Source organism: Montipora capricornis, chromosome 4 (genome assembly GCF_036669925.1).
Source record: "Montipora capricornis isolate CH-2021 chromosome 4, ASM3666992v2, whole genome shotgun sequence".
NCBI classification, from domain to species: domain Eukaryota; kingdom Metazoa; phylum Cnidaria; class Anthozoa; order Scleractinia; family Acroporidae; genus Montipora; species Montipora capricornis.
The window spans coordinates 23,278,068-23,291,614 of NC_090886.1; the positions used below are offsets into that span (position 1 = coordinate 23,278,068).

The 13,547-nt window shown below is 39.4% G+C and overlaps 1 protein-coding gene across 1 annotated transcript; it reads left to right on the forward strand.

The window, feature by feature from the left end:
* Positions 1-4,095: 4,095 nt before the first annotated feature.
* On the forward strand, positions 4,096-7,999 carry LOC138046368 (uncharacterized). The gene is made up of 2 exons (XM_068893015.1): positions 4,096-5,527; positions 5,640-7,999. The coding sequence occupies exons 1-2, from the start codon at positions 4,096-4,098 to the stop codon at positions 7,997-7,999; spliced, it is 3,792 nt and encodes a 1,263-aa protein (XP_068749116.1).
* The last annotated feature ends 5,548 nt before the right edge of the window (positions 8,000-13,547 follow it).

Sequence of the window (13,547 nt, forward strand, 5' to 3'; positions counted from 1 at the left end):
CCGACAGGTCACGCAAAAGCGTGACAAACGAACTTTTCCAAGAGCTTTGCAAAATCACATCGATTTTACTCGTTCAGATCATCGGTGACCCCTATTTTTTAAAACATGAATCACATACTTTACTTACTATCTACAAAATATGATGAAATGAAAAAATTCTCACCGTAAGAAGTTATCTTTTTTTAACATTTTCTTTCCTCGTGCCATCGAATTCCGGTTGTGGTTGCAACGGATAGAGCTTACGAAAACGCTCGTTGAGGATGAACTCTACTGTTTACCACATCCCTAGCGGCATACAATTATCTAAAAATCTCACTCCTAAAAACCTACGCACGGAAACTTTCAATCCAACAGTCTATTTTTATGATTTTCAATGGATGAGCAGATGAGCCAACATCTCGCTATTATGACCGATTTCTTGAAATTAAGGCATTTTTCCACTGCCATTTTACCCCATTTTTTTTTCATTTTTGGAGTAAGTACTTTATGACCTAACTCTAGGTGAGAAATGAAGAAAATCTCACCGTAGGAAGATTTTGGCGCGAACGTCCTTAATCTTGTATTACGACCGCAAAATTGATATTTTTTAAAACCAGGAAACGCTCTTAAACGAAACTCTGGTAACCATTTTTGATTTAGCATACTTTGTATATCAACAGCACCACCATCGATTTCTTTTCTTTGGTCTGATTTTTGTTGACAATTGATCCAAAGCTTGTGATCCAACATTGCTTAAAATACCTTCGCCTGCCATCACTGACAGGCTATTTAGTTTCCCTTGTTTTTAACAAATCAAGTTTTTTAATGCCGCATTCAGCACAAGTGCAATAAAAAATTAAATCTTCCATTTTTAGCTTTTTTATAACCTGAAGGTTTAACGCATTCAGTTTGTTTTTTCTGTTTAACACAATACGATTTCATTTAGTTAGATAATTTTTCATTGTACATGGTATTATGTATGTCAAGTACTTTCAACAGATCATAATATGAATTACCTTAGTTCATTTCATTTAAAAAGTACAAACAAAAATAATCACAAGTTTTCGACATAATATTTTGTATCTGATGTTGTGATTTCTTGAAATGGTAGCATTCCGAAACTGTCAAAATAATTTATAGCATTTTTCACATAAGTAGCAACCCAATGACTTCCACTCATATATGCTGGTTCTAAATTGTAGATAAATAATGCTTTTTGGTGGTTATGAGTTAGAGTGTCATCTCTTCATAAAACATCTTTTATTGGTATATGCAAATATTTACACCATTTTATTCAATCATGATTGGTTAATGGGATATTTTAGTGAAATTTTGGTTTTAGAGTATTGCTCCTGAAATTGGAGTATTGTTGAATGGGCTTTTTTGGACCTAACAGTAAGCCTTTTCCCTTTCTTTCCTTTGCCTTTTTTTTTTTACACCTTGGCCTGTTATATACTGTGGATAGGTATAAAATGGTGGGGGTGTATACGTTCCAATTCTAGGAGCTCCTTTACCTGTTAACTTTTTTATTGCACAAACAGCGAGTGGAATACCAATACTAGCTAAAAGAGTACCAAGAAAACCACCGGTTTGCATCTTTGTTGGCTTTATATGAACAGCTTTTTCCATTTGTAGAGCATTAAGGAAGTCCTTTTTTTGTTTCATATTTAACAAATCCTGATACAGAATCAACTTATGCATTTGGTTTTGTGGTATAAGAAAACCACCTGTTTTAACTCCTTTTCCAGATATCGTTTTTACAATTTGAGAAGCTCCTTCTGAAGCTGCACCTGCTAGAGCTGATTTACCAAGCGTTGGAAGCAATGTTTTTCCTAATGACAAAATTGAAGTTAATAAGCTTCCTCCAACTTATTATCGAATATTAGTTTTAGATAATTTGATATCCATTCCTTGCTTTTGTTTAATCGTTTAACAACTGTAGATGGTACATGAAGAGTATCGTTTTCCTGACAAAGCATTATTTGTTAATCTCAAAGTAATTGTTTCTCGTTTATGAAAAGCTTTTGCTAATTTCTTTTTTTGATTTGGTGATAATTTAACACTAATGTCGTTAAGTTGAGTCATTTCTTGTATATATTATATGTTACATAATTTTTGGTTAAACATAAAAACAGAATTTAAACTATGACAAGTTCGTTTCCAATTTTATCAATATCAATTTGTTCTTCATACAAAACAACAGCATGAACACTAAAATTTTGATTTGCATTTGCTGAAAATCTGTATCTGAATGTTAATTGTTTTGGATCTCGTGTAACTTTTTCTGTTTGAAAAGAGAAATCGAAAAATACGATTATGACTCTCATAATTTCTTAGGTTAAGCTGCGTGCCAGAATTATAATCATTTTTTCTCATCGCATAAGACATCAAATTATTGAATATTCGTACTTTTGAGTCACTATCATACTCCAATTCGGGGTAAAAAATACCGTTTCCATATTCGAGATGATACATCTAATGAAAAAGTATCCATTTTATAAGGTGTCGTTTCTTCATGTCTTGATCCATCATCGTCACAATAACTTTTTTAAAGATGTACAAATACAAACTTAACATTGTCGATGGAAGCTGAAATTGGAAAATAACCACTAGTTCTTGTTGGAGCTGAAACTACATATAACTCTCTCAAGTATTTCCACTTTGGTTCTTTCATAAATGAGCTCACAAAATTGGAATACACTATCTTTTGGGATTAATTTTAGCAACCATAATCCAAAGTTGTCTATCACAATTCTTCCAGCATCAACACCGTGTGCCATATGAACTCATTGTCTTCATTTAATGTGATGGCAAATTGAAGTTGCATAGGCACCAACATTTTACTTTCTAATTCTTCAAAAAAGCTGTAACGATTCAGAGAAATAATCACATTTATATGTTTAGCTCCTCCTGTTCCATCCTTGTTAACAGCTTGAGAAAGCAATTTTCGAGACTGGAAACCAATATTGTTTTTAGCTGTTGTATTATGTGTGTCCAAATACTATAAGCTATTTTTACTCACTGATTGACTGAAGTCGTCAGAATACTCTAATAGATTTTTAACAAATATTACATTACGAAGATTATCAGTATCATAAACAGTTTTACCTGCAGATCTTATCGGACTATGAGCGCCATTGATAATCGTCAAACGAATTAAAATCATATTCGTGCTTTCCTGTTGTTTAATAGGTTGAATTGGCATTATTTTTTGTTGTTTGGTTGACCCTTGAATGATGATTAAATCACCAGATTTTTCAGCAACTTTTTTACCTATTTTATCACCAGCATGTGGTACTCCTGATTTTAATGCTTTTTTTACCATAAGTTTAGGTACCCTTTTAAATACATTTGAAGCAATACTCTTTAATGGTTTGAATATATTATCTACAATAATACCAGAGCCTTTATGTTTATAAACGAATCGTCCAACTCGTGTATGATAAAATCTCTTAAATTCGTATGGTTTCTTTATGTTGTTATGTTATATTATTGCACTCTTTTTTCAAATCAATGAATATGATACATCTGCTCCATTTAGGTCTAGTAATCTTCTTTTTACATCAGTTACCCACATTCTAATAGGAGATATTGTAGTTTTATTTACAGGATTGAAGGTAATTCTTCGTTGTTTTAGTGTAAAGCAATATGATGGTTGTAACACGCTTGCACAGAAACTGTAAATAATATCAGTATATTGACCATCAACAAGATCACAATGGATATTTAGAACATGACTCAAATTTGGTACTTTAGTACCAATATGAGACCCACTTGTCAATATTTTTTGTCAAATCAAGTCTGACCCTAACTGGTAATTATATTGTGTTTCGGCCGCGACGAAATTAGATACGTCATAGCTACTTAATTAGGTTAATCACTGTTAATAACATTAGTACGGCAAGCTTCCTCCCGAAGTCGACATCTGAGGCCATCGGGTATGTAAAATCTGTGGTTCGTTTTCTTTGAACTTTGTTCATATAACCTGATAAACTGTTTATAATCATAGGTTTCGAAAGACTCATCAATAAACAACAGAAAGTCCTTTGAAACGTGGCTATTTTATACCGTTAACGCTTCGGTCGAGGAAACAATCGAAACCTGTTCATCAGCGCGATGGCAGAAGAAGCCAAGAACGTCCGTCGCGTCGCCAAATCAAGATTCACCAGAAAAAGGAACGAACTCCTGAAGTCCATCTCATCAGCCAGCGATCACGAACTTGTGGAAAACAACTACGCTCAATTCCTGGAAGCATGGAACGTCCTGGAAACAAAGCACGATCTCTACGCGATGCTTTTATCAGACGACGCCAAGCTAGAAGCCGCCGAAACATGGATCAACAAAGTACAGGAGGAATTCACTGAAGCGACAAAAGCTAAGATTAACTTTATTAACCACATAGCGGACGTGCAAATGAGAGCGCGCGCGGAAACGGAACAAAGGGATAAGGCGAACAAAGAACGCCAGCAAATGGAACGATTCTTTGATCAAGCAATGATCAGACGAGAAACAGCGCGAGCCATATTTGAAACAGCTTGTCAAAGTGCTTCGCACACACTCAGCGCGGACAAAGTAGAGCCGTCTACGGCGAAGAGACTTCAGAAACAGATTGACAAAGCTTTCGTGGAATGCAAACTAGCGAATAGCGCGCTACTCGATTTATCTACGCGAGAATCTGCAGCCAATGAAATTAAATGGCTCCAAGCTACTCAAGCGGCGTATAACGAGATGAACGCTAAACTCGAAACACACCTCGTAGGCGAACATGAACACGAACTGCAGCCGCAGATCAAAAAAGAAAAGAACAATCACATACAACTAGAGAAAATCAAAATGCCCCGATTTGAAGGAGAGTTGAGAGAATATCCATCCTTCAAAAGAGACTTCCAGAAACAAGTCATGCCGCACCTTACGGAAGATACATTATCCTACACGTTGCGTTCCTGTCTCGGAAAAGAACCTTTAGCTCACGTAAAGAGCGTCGACGATGACGTTTACGAGATGTGGAAGCGACTCGACGAAAAATACGGGGACCCAGCGAAAGTCGCGGACGCGATAATTAATGAGATAAGACGCGTAAGATCCATCCGCGAAGGCGAAAACAAGCGATTCATAGAGCTGGTAGGAATCATAGAAGACAGATATCGTGACCTTAAGAGACTTGGCTTGGAAGCAGAAATAACCACAACGAGCTCAGTAAGCATCATAGAGAGAAAACTCCCGCCAGACGTACGCAAAGAATGGGCTAAACTATTAAGTTCTGACGACAGCACTGTGGACAAAACCAACAAGTTTCCGAGCCTGCTCAAATTTTTACTTACGCAAAAACGCGCTATCGAGTACGACGGTTCTGATCTTCGCGCGCAGGGCCCATCCATAACGAAGGCAGTTGTCCATTACGCCACAGCGGATGAAAGACACGACAGCCGCAGCCAGAGAACTTACAGCAAGTGCGTCGTTCACGAAAACTCGAATCATCTTACCAAGGATTGTAGAGTATACCTCGATAAAACAGTAAGCGAAAGACTGTCAACATTGAAAGAAAAAGGTGCGTGCTTTTCCCTGCCTCAGAACCGGTCACTGATCACGCAATTACCGCTCTAAAACGGATTGCGGCGTCAATGAATGTAAGAAGAAACATCATCCCACATTACATGAAGAAGATCAGACAGAGACTCCAAGCGCATCCGCAATATCCAGTGCATGCAGCCATGGGGGTAATGAGACCTGCATCCTCCAGTTGCAACAAATAAAAACTTCTAGAGGACATGCAAACGTCTTGTGGGACAATGCATCATCCATTAGCCTCATAACCCGCGACAAAGCACGGGAAGAAAGACTGCGCGGAACGCCACTTGAAATCTCTCTCGTGAAGGTGGGAGGGAAGGAAGAGAAGATAAGTTCCAGAAAATACAAATTGCCGCTCATTGACCTCAAGGGCGAAACGACGCTTGTGGAAGTTTGCGAAATAGACAAAATTACCACCGACATTCAAAGTGTTAACATGGATAAGGCACTTGACGCTCTACAGATACAAAGGGGCGACGTGACTCGGCCGAAAGGCGCCGTTGACGTCCTCATTGGGTATGATTACGCAGGTTTCCACCCGGTAAAAGAAAGAAATGTTGAACACCTAATGTTATTGAAGAATCGTTTTGGACGATGTATAGGCGGGACACACCCTTCCATTCGGGAGAAGAACCACAAATCAGCATTCGACGCATGTGCAAACCACCTAAAAGCAGTCAAAATTGACGACTTCTACAATATCGAGAGATTAGGTGTTAGCTGCACGCCGCGCTGCGGAGGCTGCAAATGCGGAAAATGCGCTCCTGGAACCAGCGACTACACTCTGAAAGAAGAAAGGGAGCTCCATCTCATCGAGAAAGGCCTTGAATTTAACGAACAGGAAAAATGCTGGATCGCTGAATATCCCTGGATTCGCGATCCACACGACCTGCCAGATAACAAAAGAGCTGCCTTTGGAAGACTCTTAATCACAGAGCGTAGATTATTGCGTAATCACGAACATAGCAGAGTTTATAAAAAACAATTTGAGGACATGGTAGAACGAGGAGTAGCTAGAAAACTAAGCAAGCGAGAGCTCGAGAATTATAAAGGCCCTATCCACTACATCTCCCACCACGATGTTCTAAAGCCTGATTCGAAATCGACTCCAGTGAGGATCGTCTTTAACAGCAGCGCGAACTATATGGGACACGTCCTTAACGAGTACTGGGCAAAGGGTCCCGATCTATTAAATAATCTTGTAGGAATCCTCGTGCGATTCAGAGAACACGAAATTGGATTCATCGGAGATGTGAAAAAGATGTATCACACCGTGAAAACCAAGATCATAGAGCAACACACGCATCGTTTTCTATGGCGCGACATGAACACAAGCAGGGATCCGGATACGTACGTTATACAAAGAGTTTCATTTGGAGACAAACCCTCGGGTACCATAGCGACCGTAGCCATGAGAAAGACAGCGGAACTATCAAAAGAGAATTATCCACAAGCCGCGAATACCGTAATATCCAACTCGTACATGGATGACATTGTAGACAGTGTACATAGCGACGCACAAGCTAAGCAACTAACTAATGAGATTGAGGCAGTCCTAGTCAAGGGCGGATTCAAGATAAAGGGTTGGTTCTATTCGAACGACAAAACAGCAAACGAAATGGCTTTAGAACCCAACCAGCAAAATTCATCAACCGAGAAAGTACTCGGCGTCATTTGGAGTACAGACAAGGATCAATTCCGGTTTAAAGTGGGAATAGACTTAACTCTGACGAAAGCCAAAGGACGCATCAAAGAAAACCCAACTACTGGCGAAATAACGAAGAGGATTATCCTCTCACAGATAAACCGCGTGTATGACCCTCTTGGTCTAGCAGCTCCCGTTACGGTCAGAGCGAAGATTTTGATCCGCCAGCTTTGGGCAACAGAAAAGAAACTCAGCTGGGACGACCCTGTCCCTGAGAAGCAAAGGATTAACTGGCTGGAATTCTTCCAAGATCTGCGCAATATGGATCAAGTTATATTTCCAAGATGCCTCAAACCATCAGGTGCACTCGGTCTGCCGACTCTTATCATATTCAGTGACGGGTCAGACAACGCTTACGGAGCATGTGCTTACATCAGGTGGACATTACTGGACAACAAATTTGAAACCAGACTGATCATGTCAAAGAACCGACTCTCGCCAAACAGGAAATTATCGATCGATCGAATTGAACTTTGCGCGGCAGTCTTAAGCAAAAGGCTTAAAAACTTTCTGGACAAAGAATCCCGCTACAAGTTTGCGAAATACTACCATATAGTCGATTCTCAAATAGTGCACGGGATGATCCAAAAGGAATCTTACGGCTACAATACATTCGCCGCTACTCGCATCGGAGAGATACAGGAAAGTACCAATCCCCAAGACTGGTATTGGATCGAGAGTGATAAAAACAACGCCGATTGGATAACACGAGGTAAGAAGCGAAAGCGACTGGCAAAAGGGACCTAGATTTCTACAACTCCCGGAATCAGAATGGCCAATAAGTAAAGTAGTCCATCACCCAGAGTTACCAATGAAAACGGCATTAACAACACTTGCTGCAGAACAGGACTCGCTCGCGAGAAGAATTGATATAAACAGACATTCAAGTTACAACAAACTGTTAAGAGTAACAGCACGTGTATTAGCCATGTACGCAAGAGAACCAGTTAGTCTGAAGAATGCGACAAAGACCCTGACGCCGGACGATATTTCTAAAGCAGAAAGGTTTTGGATCATTGATGCGCAAAGAAAAATGCTTACAAACGTCAAAAAATCTAAATATAAGCGTTTGTGTCCAAAGCGCAGAGAAGATGGAGTAATAGTGGTTGGTCATCGGACCGGCAAATGGATGCACTTGAGCTACGATAAGAGAGAAGTGATCCTCATTCCTCGTGAGCATCGTTTCTCTAAGCTTTATGCGGAACATATACATCGAAAAGGTCACCATGGCGTGTCGACGACGGTAAGCAAAATTCGATTACGATTCTGGATTCCTCAGATTCATAACATAGTAAAGTCCATTAGATACAACTGCGTCACTTGCAAGAAACTGGACGAAAACCTCAACAAGCAGGTCATGGGACAGCTTCCAGAAGAGAGACTTATGCCCTCACCACCGTGGCATAGTACAGCCATCGACCTTTTCGGACCGTTTAAAATAAGAGACCAGGTAAAGAAGCGAACAATCGGAAAGTGTTATGGGGTATTGTTCAACTGTATGAGCACAAGAGCAGTTCATATTGACTTGGTAGGCGATTACAGTACAGAGGCATTTCTACTTGCGCTGAGACGGTTTACTTCCCTCAGAGGATATCCTGCAAAGCTATACTCTGATAACGGTCCGCAGTTGGTAGCAGCTAGTGAAGAACTCCAGAATATGACGAAGAAATGGAACTTAAAAGAACTCGAAACATTTGGAGTGAACGAAGGATTAAAGTGGGAATTCGCATCCGCGGACGCACCATGGCAGAACGGAATATCAGAAGCCCTTATAAAATCGATAAAGCGAGCTATTACTACAGCGATCGGACAGAGCGTTATGACATTTCCAGAACTTCAGACAGTCCTTTACGAAGTATCTAATTTAGTCAACGAGAGGCCGATCGGTCGTCATCCAACTTCACCTGAAGACGGAGCATATCTCTGCCCGATTGACATCTTGTTAGGACGTTCTTCAACAAAGGTTCCTAACGGGCCATTTAATGAAAGCGCAGACCCCAGAAAGCGTTTTTACTTCATACAAAACATTGTTGACACATTCTGGAGCAGATGGACACGGAACTATTTCCCAAGCTTGCTCGTACGCCAGAAATGGCATACTTGTAAACGTGATGTCATGGTCGGCGATATCGTGTTAATTCAAGACAGTAACCAGATAAGGGGGAAATGGAAGCTCGGACGCGTCATAGCAGCTAACCCCGGAAAAGATGGCAAGGTCAGAAAAGTTACAATTCAGTACAAGAATCCAGCGCCGAATGAAAAAGTTGGTATATACAAGGGTCGAGGATATTCAACAATCGAGCGACCTGTACAGCGTCTAATCGTGCTCGTTCCTTTCCACGATGATGAAGATTCAAAGGACATTAAATGAAACTAACTTACGAAATGTAAATTAAGAATTAGGTCAATACCTTCGGGAGGCGGGGAGTGTTTCGGCCGCGACGAAATTAGATACGTCATAGCTACTTAATTAGGTTAATCACCGTTAATAACCTTAGTACGGCAAGCTTCCTCCCGAAGTCGACATCTGAGACCATCGGGTATGTAAAATCTGTGGTTCGTTTTCTTTGAACTTTGTTCATATAACCTGATAAACTGTTTCGAAAGACTCATCAATAAACAACAGAAAGTCCTTTGAAACGTGGCTATTTTATACCGTTAACGCTTCGGTCGAGGAAACATATTGAAACTCGAAATGTTGTTGCATTCCAATTGTTTTTTTCATAAAGCTGTCAAAATCAGTATAATTAGGTGGAAAAAAAAGATTTTGAAAGTTTGCGCCATTATCCACGCTATATGCTATTGCTTGATTTTGATAACTTGGATTAACATTAAACCATGTAAAACTCATATGAATAATTCTATTCAAACCAAGCTGATATTCATAATTACTTAGTGAAATTATTGGCCTTGTAAATTTTGTAATGAAATTTTTTGGTTTATTAAAAGGAATATTTTTAACAGAATAGCTCGACAATACAATTTCTCTATCCATTTATATACAATATCGTTACATTAAATTGTTAAATACTTTTTATACAGTTTGTCATGTTGAGATCTATTGATTACTGACGTTTTTAGCAATGTATTTAATATAGATACACCCATATTTTGCATATCAATCCTAAAATTTCACCAACAATCAATTCCAATTTTTTGATCAGCTGAGTTGGAGGATTAAAAAATACAACATTTCCACCTCTTTGTTTTTTTCGAATCCCACAACCTTTCATTGTTTTGAATTTATTTTCATAATGTTTAATATACGCATTCAATGTAACTCTGGCATTATCTATTCTTTTATTTTCCATTAGTCTTGCAGCTTCAGAAATGTAACCACTTTGAAATTGTTTAGTTATAGCAGCCTTATAACCTTTTAATTGATTTCTTTTATTTATAGCCTCCTTGATAATCTTATTAAGATATTGTCTGTTTTTTGCTGATTCATTTCTGCTTGATTTAATACCTTAATATATAGATTTAGCCAAGCCTAAAACCAGAGCTCCCGGCTTGTTTATTTTAACTGGCTGTAGGATTAGTGAAAATAAAAGGCTTTGGAACTGTCCGCCTTTTGATTTTCCCGGATATTCCTTAATTATGTAACATTTTCTGCACTGCCTAACTAGCGAATTCCACGGTTAATTTCACCGGAAAAACCGACTGATCACATGAATCACGAATGGATGAGTGTGATATCGCTTTTTCCAGCGAAATCTACTGTTGAATTCACCAGTTAGGCAATTAATTTTTCTTGAATCGCAAGAGTTTTAAAAGGAAACAAGCAAATCCTTAGCAAGCGAACAGAAAAGGAAAGAAGCCATTTCAGAGTCGACTGTCAAACGCCCGCGAATAGGAACCACGATAAAATTAGAAATCACAGACGTACTATAGCTTGTGATGTAACCGATCGTCTTTGTCGGCTCAAGGTCAAACAAGTAGTTTTATTGATATACTTTATTTATTCCACTTTATCTCTGAAAACGAGATCATTTGCAATTCGATGTATTTCATTGAAACACGCCAGCTTGGCTTAGAAAAGAATCGGCTAGAAAGGACAAACTTCAAACAAGATCTCCAACAAATTACCTGTACGTGCTCTAAACACAAGCTGGTGATATTTCTCCTTATACTTTTACGAAAACTCATTGCGATTACATGTTTAGAGCATAAGTGCAAAATTCTTGTCACTGTCAAGGCACATCGAAAAAACAGTTAAGCATGCAAGCAGAGTAAAAAACTTCTTGTTCCCTTGCATTTTAAGGCCAAACAAACCAGCAACAGATCGATTATTTCTGTCCAAAAAAAAAACAGCTGATTGTTCTTTAATTCCAGTTAACAATAAAAATTCGAGTTTCATTCCTGAACAAAGGAGAAAACGACTAAACCACGTTTTAGAAATATGCATCCACTTGAAATAAATCATCCGTACTGGTGTACCGTTTTGTCATTCTCGCTCTCTTTCTCTCTTCTTTCGTTTCTGTTCTTCTGACATAGGCCGTCCAGGTACTTGCAACCTTAGTAGATTCGAAATTAAAAATCTTAAGACATACCAAAAACTGCACTTCAGAGCAAAAAGGAGCCCTAAACAAATTCAAAATAAACACTCAGCTTTAAGTTTATATCCCTCCAATGCTTGACTTGAATAACTACAGCTATATTATATTAAACCTGGATTGAAACCAGCAAAAAATGCGAGAAAAATATATTTTCCAAACCGTACCTGAACACAAAATGCATCGACCGTCAAGAGCTTTGCTGACGTAGCATGGCTGTGTAGACGCGCCGAGCCACAAAAAGAGCACGAAAAATTAAGCCTCATTCAGGTGTGAGTGTGAGTGTCTGACCTGGCTTGAGCCTGCGATCCAATCAACAACCAGTCCCTGGGCAGCGGTCAACTTAAAAAACAGCTGACCTCGATAAGGTCCAACTTGAGCCCGCGGTATGGTCACGTGATACTGGTCAGCAGATGTCTTGTTTTGACAGGTGTCAATTGACCATAACATTGATGGCCAATATCAAAGATGTATGCTGTAAACTGGAGTATTGCCTCCTCGATCAGCTCTAACTTGAGCCCGTGATATGGTTACGTCATACTGGTGACATTGGATGGACTGACGGACGTACCTGCGGACGTTCATGACGTCATGGCTATAAAACCAAATTTTCTCACCTATGGTGCTCCACACGGGCGCCTTTTGGTGCGGACGGTGCTCCACTATCAACAGAATCATAATTTTGAATACCAAGATCATTCAATATCTCATTATCCATATCTTCATCATATAATCCATAATCAAGTTCATCATCATGATCATATTCTGGAGGCAACTCTTTTGATTCTCTTTATCACGGGTCCGACACAAAGAGGCATAATGACCAAGTTAGGAAGGTTGCGTTTACTCTGCAGTTTTTGGAGGACCGGACCAATTTCTTGCATGAGGCTACAGCTGTGTGCTGTAACTGAACATGCGTAATTCTTGTAAACAAAATGGCGACGCGTGATGCCGAGTTATCCGTTCTCGTGCGGGTTCTGTCCAAACGGAAATCGACAGGATCTATATTGACGTTAACGGAACTTAACAAAAGGATAAGCTTACAGGGAAGAGTTTATCGCAAGAGAAAATTGAAGTCCATGGTAATTTTTTAAATATTCTTACTCTCTCAATGCATGGTTGAAAGATCAGTTTGGCAACGACAAACGAAGCAGTGCTTGGTTCCGGCTCGCATATGAAACATTCTCTGACAATGAATGGTTTGAAAACTTTCGTATATCCAGGAACATGTTCCAGTTCCTTGTTGATGAACTGCAATATTGTACTTTCTAGGCTCAACAGACGGGTATTGATCCCTTGCTAATCTGTTTGGCGTTTCCAGAGGATTTATTTGTATTTATATTTGTCAAGTTGCAAAGCTATCAACTTAGGCCCAAATATCTCACGATTGTGAAAGGTGACGAACTCTGCCGTATCATTGATAGCTATAAGGAAAAATGGGGTTTCTCCATGTGTGCCGGCGCGATTGACGGGAGTCACATTACAATTGCGACACCTTTGGAAAATCATGCGGCCTATGTGAACAGGAAATCCTTTCACAGTATTGTAATGCAGGCCTTCGTTGACGATCGTTACTTATTCAGGGACATTGTCGTTGGATGGCCTGGCAGTGTTCATGACGCCAGAGTGTTTTCAAACTCGGAGCTGTACACCCTTGGGTGTAGAGGCCAGTTGTTTCCACCAGATCTGAAAGAGTCAATTCTGGGCAGAGAAATCCAACCTGTCATATTAGGTGACCCAGC

Excerpts from the sequence above, each read along its gene's own strand:
- LOC138046368 (XM_068893015.1), top strand. The coding sequence starts at position 4,096 with ATGGCAGAAGAAGCCAAGAACGTCCGTCGCGTCGCCAAATCAAGATTC. Across the intron at positions 5,528-5,639 it reads GTCAACATTGAAAGAAAAAG|AAGATCAGACAGAGACTCCA; the intron begins GTGCGTGCTTTT and ends CATTACATGAAG.